Source organism: Dunckerocampus dactyliophorus, chromosome 15, assembly GCF_027744805.1.
Source record: "Dunckerocampus dactyliophorus isolate RoL2022-P2 chromosome 15, RoL_Ddac_1.1, whole genome shotgun sequence".
NCBI lineage: Eukaryota > Metazoa > Chordata > Actinopteri > Syngnathiformes > Syngnathidae > Dunckerocampus > Dunckerocampus dactyliophorus.
In genome coordinates, this window is record NC_072833.1 from 10,352,288 (window position 1) to 10,365,196 (window position 12,909).

The 12,909-nt window shown below is 40.4% G+C and overlaps 1 protein-coding gene across 7 annotated transcripts in view; it reads right to left on the bottom strand.

The window, feature by feature from the left end:
- kcnc2 (potassium voltage-gated channel, Shaw-related subfamily, member 2) overlaps window positions 1–11,996 on the bottom strand; it is a 62,837-nt gene extending 50,841 nt beyond the window's left edge. For 5 of the 7 annotated variants that reach the window (XR_008573804.1, XR_008573803.1, XR_008573802.1 and 2 more), the window contains exon 1: window positions 9,213–11,995. Coding sequence is in view for 4 of the 7 variants with exons in the window: in XM_054800159.1 (XP_054656134.1) it covers window positions 9,213–9,767 (555 nt within the window). In the remaining 3 variants the exon portion in view is untranslated. Of the gene's footprint in view, window positions 1–9,212 lie in introns of all 7 variants that reach the window. The other 2 variants (XM_054800161.1, XM_054800160.1) reach the window with 1 other exon arrangement.
- Between the last annotated feature and the right edge of the window lie 913 nt (window positions 11,997–12,909).

Below are 12,909 nucleotides of genomic sequence, written 5' to 3' on the forward strand. Positions count from 1 at the left end.
ATCCCACAGTCGAAGCATACGGTGTAGCCCTATCACCAGTTATTGATGCTAATGTTACATATTATTATTGCACCTATAGATTCAGCCAAATAGCTCAGTGCATTTTCAATCTCGCAGACGGCCTTCTTGACAGTCATACACTCACGTAGCACAATCAGAGTCGCGCAACACTGAGATATGGCTGATGGAAAAATACTGTGAGACACACAATAGATTGCCTAATTGTCTTCACTCACACAAGCTTAACTTTCACTTTGACACCAACTTAACTTTCACGTTCTTTCACGTGCTTTCCTCGATCGTCCTCACTGATGATAAAGTATCCAGCTCTGTAACCAAATATATTGCTGTTATTTTTTGATACAATTTTAAAACGTTTTAAATTGCGTGATCATTGACTACTTCTCGATAGAACTAGGAAGAAAGAGAAAAAGTAGCCGTTACACTAGCCACCACTGTGCACAATAGAAAGAAACAGAACAGAACAGAATGTGTGAGAATCAATATATTGCAGCAATACATGCCGATGTTTGTTTATAGTAATCCCTTGTTTATCACGGTTTCCAGACCCAGCCACAATAAGTGAGATTCCATGTGGTAGGATTCAATATTAATAAACAAAATATTTCCGTAGTTATGGCATAGAAAACCTGTTTGCGGTCTTCTACATACGGCTTTTAACATTATTAGCGCCATCTAGACATGAAATAACACCCACATAATCATCTTTACATTTGTATTACTCAATATAGTAGCTATAAGCAGAGAAAATAAGACATATTAGACATAAATAAGATAACAGACTCACCCGTTAGCAGTGTTGTTTTTTCTGGACAGCGTATTCCCTGCGGTGGCTATTGTCTCATCAGTGTATTGTAATAACAGCTTTAAATGGCTTTACACTAATATTACCCAATATAGTAGACATAAGAGTAAATAAGATGAATTATTATGTTACTATTATTGTGTGAGATCATTTAAACCTAACAACTGCCTGTTCTGGCGATCACGTCTCATGTTGTGGTGACACCTAGTGGCCAACGTAGAATGCCACATTCACAAGTTGAATGTTTCTTCTGCCTTGTATTTGTATTTTACTTCATTTAGCCATTTTTATGCTTGAAATGCTTCATTTAGGCCAAGAATATGCACAATTTGCTTAAATCTGCTTTTTTTTTTAAACTGATATCAGGTCATATTCAACCACAAAAAGCGATCATTCATTAATTCCTTTTTTTTTTTTTTAAACGCAATAGATTCAGGGATGACTGTATTTACTTATTTAAAAATCTAAAAGGAAAAAGTAATACAAGAACGTATTTTTTATTCACAATTAAACCATATTTATGTGAACTATATTACTTTTTAGTACAACTAACCATCACAAAACAATCTACATAATAAAATGTTTGGACATGGGATTGGACAAATAAATTGGTTGTTGGGGATTGTAGTTCTACACTTCTACACACTTTTACACATATTTAAGTGGCGCCACCTTCAGCAGGAATGAAGTACTTACCCTTTAAGAAATCAAAGAGGTGGTGGATGAGGAAAATCCATGATCTTTTCGGTTGCCATCATAAAAACTTTCTTGACAGCCATACAATTGTAAAAATAAGCTTAAAGCTCACCGCCATCTTTTTTTTCAACATTATAAAAAATGCCTTTGTCCCATTTTGAAACAATTATCGCACCATTTTTTTGTATATAAACGCCACTGTTTAGCACTCATCTATCAAAGGTATGAAGAAAACAGAGTGTTCCCAACAGTGACTAATTAACAGACATAGCACTGTTAGCATCAGTCATTTCCTTGGTAACAAAGAACCTCACCTTCGATAGAGACCAGAGTCTGCCCTCGGTTTACAGCCACATGCACACATGCACACGCACGAGCCTCGCCAACTGCAATGCTATTGCTCCTCGGCAGTTAGTGTGTGTGTAGGTCGGGGCTGATAGTTTCACAAACTTTCATAATGCTTTTATTTTGAAGCTTACTTTGCACTGAACAGGAAGTCACTGTGTGCACGTTTTGTACAGTAACTGGAGAGTAGTTATGTTGCTGTTGTTTCACGCTGCTTAGCGGGAATGAAGAAGTTAACAATACTACAACACATGTCGACATAAGCAGGCACTTTTTAGTCATACAGTGTTCCCTCGTTTATCGCCGGGGATAGGTTCCCAAAATAGCCCGCAATAAGCGAAATCCGCGAAGTAGCCAACATATACAGTCATTGTACTGTATATGTTGTAAGGCTGTAAAGGCCCTCATCATACACTTTATACACTTTTCTCAGGCAGGCATTAACATGTCCTCGCATTCTCTCTAGTTTAAACACTCTCAAAGGTCAAATTTCGTTTGATTTTTAATGGACACAAGAAATTATTGACTCTTCGCCGTTTGGCTGTGGCGTTTTTGTGTCCTTGTTGAAGTGTGTTGCATCTGCCGTCGTGTTTATTCCCCCCGCGTCGTACTCCGTGAGCCGAGGATTCATTTGCTCCAGCCGCGTGGCATGCCGTGTTTCGGCGTATCCAGGGGTCCAGCCTGCTTCTTATGCCATTTGGGTACAGGACGTTTCGTCGGCGTTGTCGGGGGGAAGGGCTTGCGGCCGTGCAGTGGTCAGAGTCGCACGGTTGGCTATTGATTACTGTACTGGCGGCGAGCAACAGCTCACTGTTTGCCACAACAGGAAGACGGTCTACGAACAATCAGGACGCAGAAGACTAAAACACTCAATTTCCCACAATGCAATTCTTCTTAAAGGGCCAGGCTCTGCGTGTTACGCGTTCTTACGCTATAAAATTGCTTTTGAAAAGACCTAAAATTGCACCCAAAATAATCGGCAAAAAGTGAACTGCGATGGAGCGAGGGAACACTGTAATAAGAACATTTGATGAGGATAAGATGACACTATTTGGTTTCTTTAAACCTGTTCTATGTGAAAGGTATCCTTAAATTACTCCTGTGGTCGTCTGGCGCTATATATAAAAAAATGTAATTAAAGTTAACTTAACCTTCTTGGTATGGGGGGCGGGGCCGCTGGAGACTAAGCTCATACAGCCCTGCCCGCTACTCTTTTACACCAAGCTGTTACAGTTAACAGCATCAACGTGGCACAATGATTGGCGGGGCAGATTAGCATGACTGGCAGCAGCTACAAACATGCCCAGCAGCCTGCCATCACCGCCTACACTTGGACAGCCGTTTGCCGTGCTCTCCTACCCGGCAAGGTCTACGGCTGTTTACACGTCAGCCTCTATTTACTCAATGGGGCCTTGATGTCTGTTTCCGTAAGATCAACAGAGTTCCCCGATGAGGTGTGTCAGGCCCTCTTACACCTGTGGTCCTGCTTGGGCAAAGAGGATGCAAAGACGCCACACGAGTCTCACCTCAATGGGCGACGTGGTTAAAGACATGCACGTGTGCTTGTATGAGTCACGCTCCAACGCACATAAAAACTAACAAGCTGGCACGCAAGGGGTTACCGAGCAATCAGGACTTCACGGTCGAGCAGGTTTCTGAAATCAATCCGTTTCACAGACCAGACGGATCTCAATGAAAACAGGCCGTGGTGATGAGCAATGATGTTGCCATGACAACAGGAAGGCTGAGCGTGCAGCCCCGGCTTTGGTGTCTCGAGGCGTGCGGCAGGCAGCACCCAGACGGGGTTGGATTTTTAACCTCTTAAGTGGCAGAAAGCAAGCGTCAGTCTCAGATGAGATCACAGAGAAAGGATGGGAAGCGGACATGGGGGGCGGTGGGGTTGTGGGAGATGGCGAGGCATGTGAGGTGAAAGTGGAAGGAGGTGGGGGGGCGGCGACGATAGGCAGTAAAAACCTCTGTCTCACAGCGCAGACGTGGAAGATGAAATTTCCTTGTTGTTATACAGTGGAACCCGTTTATGTCGGACTGGGTGACTTGCGTCGATATAACCGAAAACCAAACAAGCAGAATGTATAATAAAAAATAGATTTTTGTTGGAACCAATTTCCTCTATTTTTTACTTTGATTCTTCACTTTTCATAGATATTTTAAACTCTTATCTATGTAGTTTCGTTCCATGCCTTGACTACAATGACAATAAAGTTTTTATACATGCACAAATCTTTCTTCCGGTGGCTAGCAATCTAAAATAATATGAAGTGGGTGCATTTTGTTCGTTGCTGTGGTATAATTCTGCCATGCTTTTGTTTTGAAGCTTACATTGCACTGAACAGGAAGTGGACATTTGAATGCCGTGTAACTAGACAGTAGTTATGTTGCTGTTGTTGTTTCAGTGATGAAGTTAACAATACTACAACACATGTCGACCCATTTTTCATAGGGTCTCAAACTTGACGTCGACAAAAGCGATCGACCTTGTATGTCGACGTCGACTAAGCGGGCACTTTTTATGAATAATAAGAACACGGTGGACCAGGACTTTTTCTTCGTCTACATAAACGGAGTCGACTTGTGCGGGTTCCACTGTATTTTTTTCATTTGTTACCATCACAATCCAGCCAGGGCCAACTACAGAGATATGAGAGGGACAAATAAACAAATTAACATACAGGAAAACACATAAGCACATGTAACAAAAACAAACAAACATATATCCTCACTTATTTCTTACAAAAGGAGTAGTAGGACCTCACTGACCGCAAGCAAAATGCTTTAAAAAAGTCATAATTATAGGTGAATAAAGTCGTAACGATGAGAAAAATAAAATTGTAGAAAAAGTAATCATGTTATGGGAAGTTGTAATGTTGTAAGATATAAACAGTAGTGCTATAAAGTATATCAAAGATATGTAACTGATGTAAAGTAATGCTTTTAAGAATGAAGTAGAATTAAGAGAAAAATTATGTCATGTTAGGAGAAAAAAATCGTCAGAATAAAGTAGTATTTTTTGAGAATGAAGTTGTAATGTTTTGACAATCGGGTTGTATTGTTTAGGAGAAAAAAAGGTAAAGAATAAAGTTGGGGTGTTATGAGACAAATTGTTCATGTCTGTTTGGGCCGGTCCTTTTACAGGGCGAACGTCCTCCTGGCTTCTTTTATTCTAACAGCTCTGAAATTAGTCTAGGAGTCTCAAGGACAGTTTGCAATTTCATTCAAGGTATATACAAGCAATTGCAATGCCAGCGCTGGAGAGAGCAATTAGCAGCCCAGGAAGGTTTAGCGAAGCCCAGTTGATCTCGGAAGAGGAACTCTGTTCCTCTGTCCTTTATAACTTCTGTCAGAGAGGTGGTAAAGTGGGTCTAAACCTCCCTTTTTTTGTTGTTAGGATGTTAGGCAATAGCCCGTCTTAAGTTGGACAGCTAATCGTTCCTCAGAGATTAAAATGGTGGCATATATCTACAAACCGTGTGTGTGTGTGTGTGTGTGTGTGTGCGCGCAGATATAAACAACAGGGTGCATCTTTTCCAACAGAAAATGTCTTCTTAGTGTGTTATGTCATGTTGTCGTACTTTTTCTTAAACAGGGTGGAAAATATTCCATTCCTAACGTGACAATAAAGTCATAATGACACAAGGAGAAAGTCAGAATATTACAAATAGGAGAAGGAAGTCATTTTTCGTAAAAAACGTTGATTATGAGAAAAAATTACGATTAATAAGTCATATTGTTACAAGAACAAAAGTTTTTTTTTTAATGATGTAAGCTTACAAGAATAAATTCATAATTATATGAGGACAAAGTCATAATATTCAGAATAGGAGAAAAAAAATAATTTTTCATAAAAAGTTACAATGATTAGGAGCAAAACTTTGATGAATATGTCGTAATGTCATGTGGATACGCTCGTAATGTTACGAGAATAAAGTCATTTTTTCATAAACGTAATGATTATGACAAAAGCATATAAATAGCAACCAATACATAAGAATAAGGTTTTATTCAAAGTTTTAAAAAGGTTGCCCTTTTCTGAGAATACAATCTTGATTTACAAGAAAAAGACAAAATGCATTTAGAATAAGGTTGTATGTTTCCTGGGAAAAAAAAAAAACATTTTTTTTCTCATAATTCCAAATTTATTGTCATAAAATTATGACTTTTTCCTCGTAATTTGAACTATCTTAATTTTGAGCATGTATGCCCGTATTACAACTTTATTCTCATAATTCCTCAGCTGTATTCTTGTAGTTTCATTTCAGTGTGACTCTAATTCTCCTTTTGTTATTTGTTTCCCATTTTGAAGTAATAAAAACAAGAGAAATTCTCAGTGTTTCTGTCACAGGAGTTAAAAGACGCTGCGTGCGGATTAAAGAGGCTTGCCTTTGAGAGGGTAGAGAGAGCAGGATGGCTACAACAATAGAAACAGCGTGGGGAGCCCACGGAAACACGATTGCTGGCATGAGCGCTTGCAAGCGAGTTCATTAAAGGGACAGTCGCGTACGCTTGGCTTTTTGGCTCACCTGGAGACAGAAACTCATAAAAACACCGGCCGGTCCAAACAAATAGAAAAACAATATACTCAAACAGTTGAGTGCATATGAATGCCATACAGCTATTGATTCTTATTGGTGTATTAGTCTGATACATCCCTTTACATGTCATGCAATATCGAAAAGTTGAGTTCATTAACCAAAAGAGGTAAGAAGCTTCCTTCTGCATGCTGTATCCCTTTTCTCAAACTGGATGGTATCTTAGCAACACCTCATATGTAGGCAGTGGAGGCCGTCACCTCGTGTACTCAACCTAATTCGTGTGTAAATACCAGCTGACATGTAGTGCACCAAGCATTCATATTTAGGCTGTGAGTCAATTTGCACACTTTCGTACTTACACTTAGCCTTTTGAGTGTATCAGTTTGTTCACGCTGAGAAGTACGGCAAAATGCAGTGCACGATCAATACTTAAAAGGACCAAAATGGTGAGTGCGCAATGATGGACGCTCGCCACCATCAATAGTTGCCATCCTGGAGGAGGGACTAACTCGAGTGGTTGCAAATGGCCATTAACATGGAGAGAAGAAGCGGGTAAATATTGCAATCATCATTTCTGGAAAGTGCGCAGCGACAGTGATCGATTGGGACAGCAGTACACTTAAAAAATTGTGCACTCAGTAACTAAAGTGCACAGTGTACACAGCTTGAAGTGTACTGACGGAAGTATTCTATTCACGCACATTCGCACCTACACTTATGCTTAACTACACAATAAGAAGTGTATTATACAGCAAATTGCGGTGCACCTGGATATTGCGCTCGAAGCGGCCAAAATGGTGAGTGTGCAGAGATGAACACTCGCCACCCTCAATAGTCGCCATCTTGGCTACGTAGTGGAAGTGGAGGGACTACCTCGAGTGGTTGCAATTTCCATTTAAAAAGGAGAATAAATATTGGAATGGTTATTTACGATAAGTGCGCAGTGACAAGGGCTTTGGGAATTTGCTCACTAAGGAACTCAGTAGTACACAGTGTACATGTTGTAGTATACTTATGGAAGTGTGCTGATTGGAGTATTCCATATGAGGCACAGCCTTTGTGTTTTCCACTAGTTTGCTCGCTAGATGAATAGAATAAACTGATATGGGGCAAGGGCAAGGTCAATGTCAATGACACACACACTTACACACATACTTAGCCCTTGCTCTGTTTTGATTACTAATACCTATGAAATAGAATTAATAGAAACTTCAGCAGCAGCATACACAATTTAGAAGTAAACTAAGTAGTAAAACGCATGAGGTGTAAGCACACATGCACAGTGACACCACATTTTACTTCATATCATTTTCAACTGAGTGCATCCATCCGCTCATTTCTCAGACGGGAGCTGTGACCTTGAAGGTGACGCCGAGACCACCACCTTGCGTGTGCGTGCATGCAAATGCGAATGAGAGGAATTATTGATTGTGACACACAAGGCCATTATCAGTCATGTCTATATTTTCTCGTCATTGCCGACAAATAGCAAGCTCCTTCATCCACCTAATGAACAACTTGATCACGGTTCAAGCTCAAATAAACAGAATCACAATGCAACAAATGTAGCCTGTGTTTGGCACGAGCCTACACACCTCAAATACTCTGCTAAAAATATCCACCATGGCAGAGAGTTAGCTCCTTGTGTGTTCATGCACCTTCTTTCTTCAGTATCTTTTAAATACACACGTCACAGCAATAATAAATGCCATTTTCTCCCCAGCAGTGAAAATACTATCAAAAATGTAGCTTTTACAAATATAGTCACATCCAGTTGATGCACCATCATTGAATATCTGAAAGATGCCCGACTGGATTCAATCACAGACAAAAGTTTGGAGACACTTTTTCATTCAATGAGGTGCAAATGTGTCCATAAACTTTTGACTAGTACCGTATGCGCCCCCCCCCCCAAAACAAAAACAGGTCACGTTCCAATAATCAGGTCGGCTCAGTCTAATGACATTTATTACAAGCTGTATCAAAAATTCCGATATCATAATCCATGTGTCCCACCAGGTGTAGTCCAATTTCTGTACCAGTATACACCAGTCAAAAGTTTGGAGACACTCTCTCATTCAATGAGATGGGAAAGTGTCTCCAAACTTTTGGCTGGTAATACAATGCCATATACTGTATAATAGGAGTACACCTGATGGGGTTTTTTTGATACAGCTCTTGTGTTGAATCTAGGGGTGGGTGAATCGATTCAAATGCGGACAGGGTAATATCAGTATCGGATCGATACTAGCGTGATGAGATGATATAAATACATATATTTATTTATTAGAAACTCGTGTAATAGGTTTTTGGACACAGGAGGACACAGGATGGTAGTTTTTACTTTTGTTTGCTTATGTTGCACAATTTACTTTATTTTACTCAAACAATTGTGTGTCTTCAAAAGTAATAATTGTATTATTTTGTTGATAATGATACATTGCCTTAAGTATATTATTTATGTTATTAAATTGCTCACAATAAGTTTGTTGATATAAATATATAGAAATCATTTGCTCTGATTATAATCATAAGGGGAAAATCATAAAACCATTCAATGAGCTTGGAAAAAAACTTAAAGAAAAAAAGTGTAGGTATCGAAATATCGGTCCTACATTTACATGGTATCGAATTGATACCAATATCTGCAGTATCGCCCACCCCTAATTGAATGGAATCATGTCATATGAACCAATTAAAGTGTAATAAAGTATTCAAAATAAGTTCTAAAGTGGTATTTCGAGTGAGTAGAATGAGTGGTTTTGACCGCTCCAGAGACATCGGTGCGCCCTTACCCTCGCCGCCCGGGAGGAGTAGGGATCCTCGAATAGATTCCAGACGACCGGCCGCCACTTCCTCCACAGGCTGCCGCTGCCATCGGCGGCCACGTCCTCGATGCCGAGCCTCTTCGCCACCTCGTCGTCCTCGTCTCCGGTGTCCACGTTGAGCTCGAACACGTCCAGCGCCTCCTCGGCGTCCCGGTGCTGCCGGTACGTCATCCAGCAGCAGGGCTCCACGTCCGTCTCGTCGATTCCCCAGAAGGAGAGCTCCTCCTCGAACAGCGGTCCGCACACATCCGCCGGGCAGTGGAGCTTCCCGGTGCGGTAGTAGTTGAGCACGTAGGCGAAGACGCCCGGGTGGCGGTCGAAGAAGTACTCGTTGGTCCGCGCGTTGTACTCGATGAAGCCGGGGACTTGTTGCAGGTGATCCAGCACCGAGTCGATGTCGGAGTCGGACGCCAGCAGGGCCAGGCGCGTCCCCGGCAGGGTCTTCAGGGTGGTTTTGTACGTTTCGTGTCTGGTGCCCCCGACGTTGAGGATTATCCTCTCGGTGTCGTCGAACTTGCCCATCGCTGTGGATCAGACATGACTCGACGGGCAGCGGTGGAAGTCGGGCGGGTGCAGTCCGGAGGTAACGACGCGCACACACCCACGGTCCTGTTCGGAAAGGCTCGGTTTGTGTTTTGGATAAATCCGGCCGGTGCCTTTGTGGTTCTTTTTGGAAGATGTGTGGAGGGCGTCCATTCTTATGGATGTGGATCCGACAGTCCCTCCACTTGATCCAAGCAGGCTGGAATGATGCTGCCGTTACGCGCGTCTCCTCCGCCCCTCCTCCAAGACGCACAGTCGCGTCACGTCACTCCTTAAAAATAAATTGTCAACCACGGCACCTGAAATATGCAATGCTTTATAGAAAAAGATGAATCATCTACCATGCTAACTGTTGATTATGTCAAACTGCACTGTACACCACAGGGGTGTCCTAACTCCAGCTCGGGGGCCGTTTGTGGCCTGCAAGTCACTTCTTATTTCAGTTGGCTACTTGATGGCACTATTAGCTCACCTTTACACCCACTCCCTTTGCAACCAAATGGCTGTTCATGCTTTGATTGATTGATTGATGACAAGCTTTTTTTTCCACCAATATGAAGGTGGCTGTTTATGTTCACTTGGAAAGCACTTTCAAATGAATAAATAACATGACGACACAATGACAAAATCCCGGTAAACGTTGATCATAAATCTGAAACTAAAATTTAAACCAGGGGTGTCTTTTCCACCGAGCATGAAGTTCGTGCTTTGCTCTCCTTTTCCCCATTTTTGCCATTTTTTTTCCAAATATTTCAACTTTCTTCTTAAATAATATTGAGAAATTTTGTTATCGTAACATGACTTTATTTCCGTAATATTTTGACTTTGTTCCTATAATATTATAACTTTTTTCCCAAAATTACATTTCATTTCTCATAATATTTGGACTTTGAAAAAATAATGTACTTTTTCTTTCTCTAAAATTGCATTTTATTTCCTCATATTACGAGATTTTTTTTTTTTTTCTTTTTTCTCGCCAGGATACTACTTTTTCTCTTCTCTTAATATTTAGACTTTTTTCTTCTAAAATTCCAGCTGTTTTTTGCATTTCTGCAGTTGTTTTGTTTTACATTTTCCAAAGATTGCTACTTTCTTTTCGCAAATGTTTTTATGACTTTATTCCCGTAAGATTTTGACTTTATTGTTATAACATTAGAACTTTTCCCGCAACCTAATTTCCCCCAAAATCTAACTTTATTTGTCGTTTTGTCTCTCCTATTATGACTTTAAAAAAACATCCTTTAATATTTCAACTTAATGCTACTAAAATGACATTATTTTTCCCTCATAATATTACGATGTTATTCTTGTAAAATTATGACTTTTTGTCATTATACTACAACTTTTTTCTTTTAATATTTTGACTTCCTTCTTGGAAAATTACTGCTGATTTTTCAAGTTTTCCTGTTGTTTTTTTTTTTTTTTTTTAGTTTTCTCGTTCAATTATATTTTTAGAATGTGCCGCGGGCCATTAAAAAACTGCCGCAGGCTGCAAACGGCCCCCAGGCTACACTTTGGACACCTCATTTAAAGACTCGTATGCGGTATGAAGTCTGTACTTTCGACGCGAGTGCAGCTGCGTCATCCTGTTACACCACCTATTATGCTGCGCCTGCATTTCATTATACAATGTTTACACCGAGAAGTTGGCTGAAATAAAGGACTCCGTGACAGATGAGGCTCTAAAAGGAGGTAGAAGAAATGGGGACACACTGTAAGAGTAGCTATAAAAGAAGAGACACGCTGCAGACATAATTATTTAGCAGTTTGACCCAGACAGCGGTACAACATGTGCACGCTTTGGTGGCGCAGGGAGGCAGCTGGTGTCTAACATGTGACACTCTCCTCACAAGGAGGAGGAGACGGTGACATCTTTGATCACAGCTCAATCAGCGCAGAGACAAAGCAGGAGGCTCGCCTTTAATTACATGCACCATTATTCCCTAATGCACCGCTGCTTTGTGGAACAGCAGCCTCCGAGTAACCTAATTACTCATTACCGCTTGCGATTACATCTGAATGGAACGGAATTCACTGGGATCTTCGGGTGGGACTGGAGAGAAGCGCTAATGCAGGGGTGTGTCCAAACTACCGCGGACTAAAAACATCTAAAGATGGGCCCAATTTTCTGTTATATTAACAGGCGAAAAAGTACGACGGAGGATTAGGGCCGCATTGAAAAAAAAAGTGACATTTTGAGATTAAAGTCGTAAATTTACGACAATGAAGTTGTAAATTTACGAGAGAAAAAATGTACGTTTACGAATAAAAAAGACGGAAATTTGCGAGAATAAAGTCGGATTATTACGAGAATAGTCGTAAATTCACATGGGAAAAGTCGTAAATTTACAAATACAAAAGTCGTGAAATTTACGAGAATAATTTTACAAGAAAAAAAGCCGTAACATTATGAGAACATAGTCGTAAATTTACGAGAAAAAAAATCATACATTTACGAATAAAAAAGTCGTACATTTACGAAGAAAAAAGTTGAAAGTTTACGAGAAAAAAAGCCGTAATATTACAAGAACAAAGTCATACATTTACGAGAATAATGTCGTAAATTTACGAGAAAAAAAGTTGTAATATCACGAGAATAAAGTTGTAAATATACAAGAATAAAATCGTAACATTACGTGTCGTCGTACGGGAAAATACTGTAGAGCATAGTTGCTCAGGAAGGAAGGAAACCTTCCTTTTGCTTCAGGCAAGCTTTTATTGATAACGTGGCAACAAAACAGAGCAGCTGAGCATTTAGCATTTACAGTAGATTAGCATGTCTAGCCCATCTCACTTCCGCCTTCCTTACCCATATGCCCAAGACCAAAGATCACATAAGGCGCCCCTTTTCATAGCTGTCTCAGGCATAAAGTTACAATTTTTTTCTTGTAAATTTATGACTTTATTCTCGTAATATCAGATTATTTTAATACTCCGTCGTAACAGGCATTGCCTGAGACAGCTATGAAAAGTGGGTACTTATGTGACTTTTGGCCTTGGGCAAAGGTAATACAGTGTTCCCTCGTTTATCGCAGAGGGTAGGTTCCCAAAATGGCCTGCAATAAGTGAAATCCGCGAAGTAGCCAACTTCATTTTTTTACAATTATTATATATGTTTTAA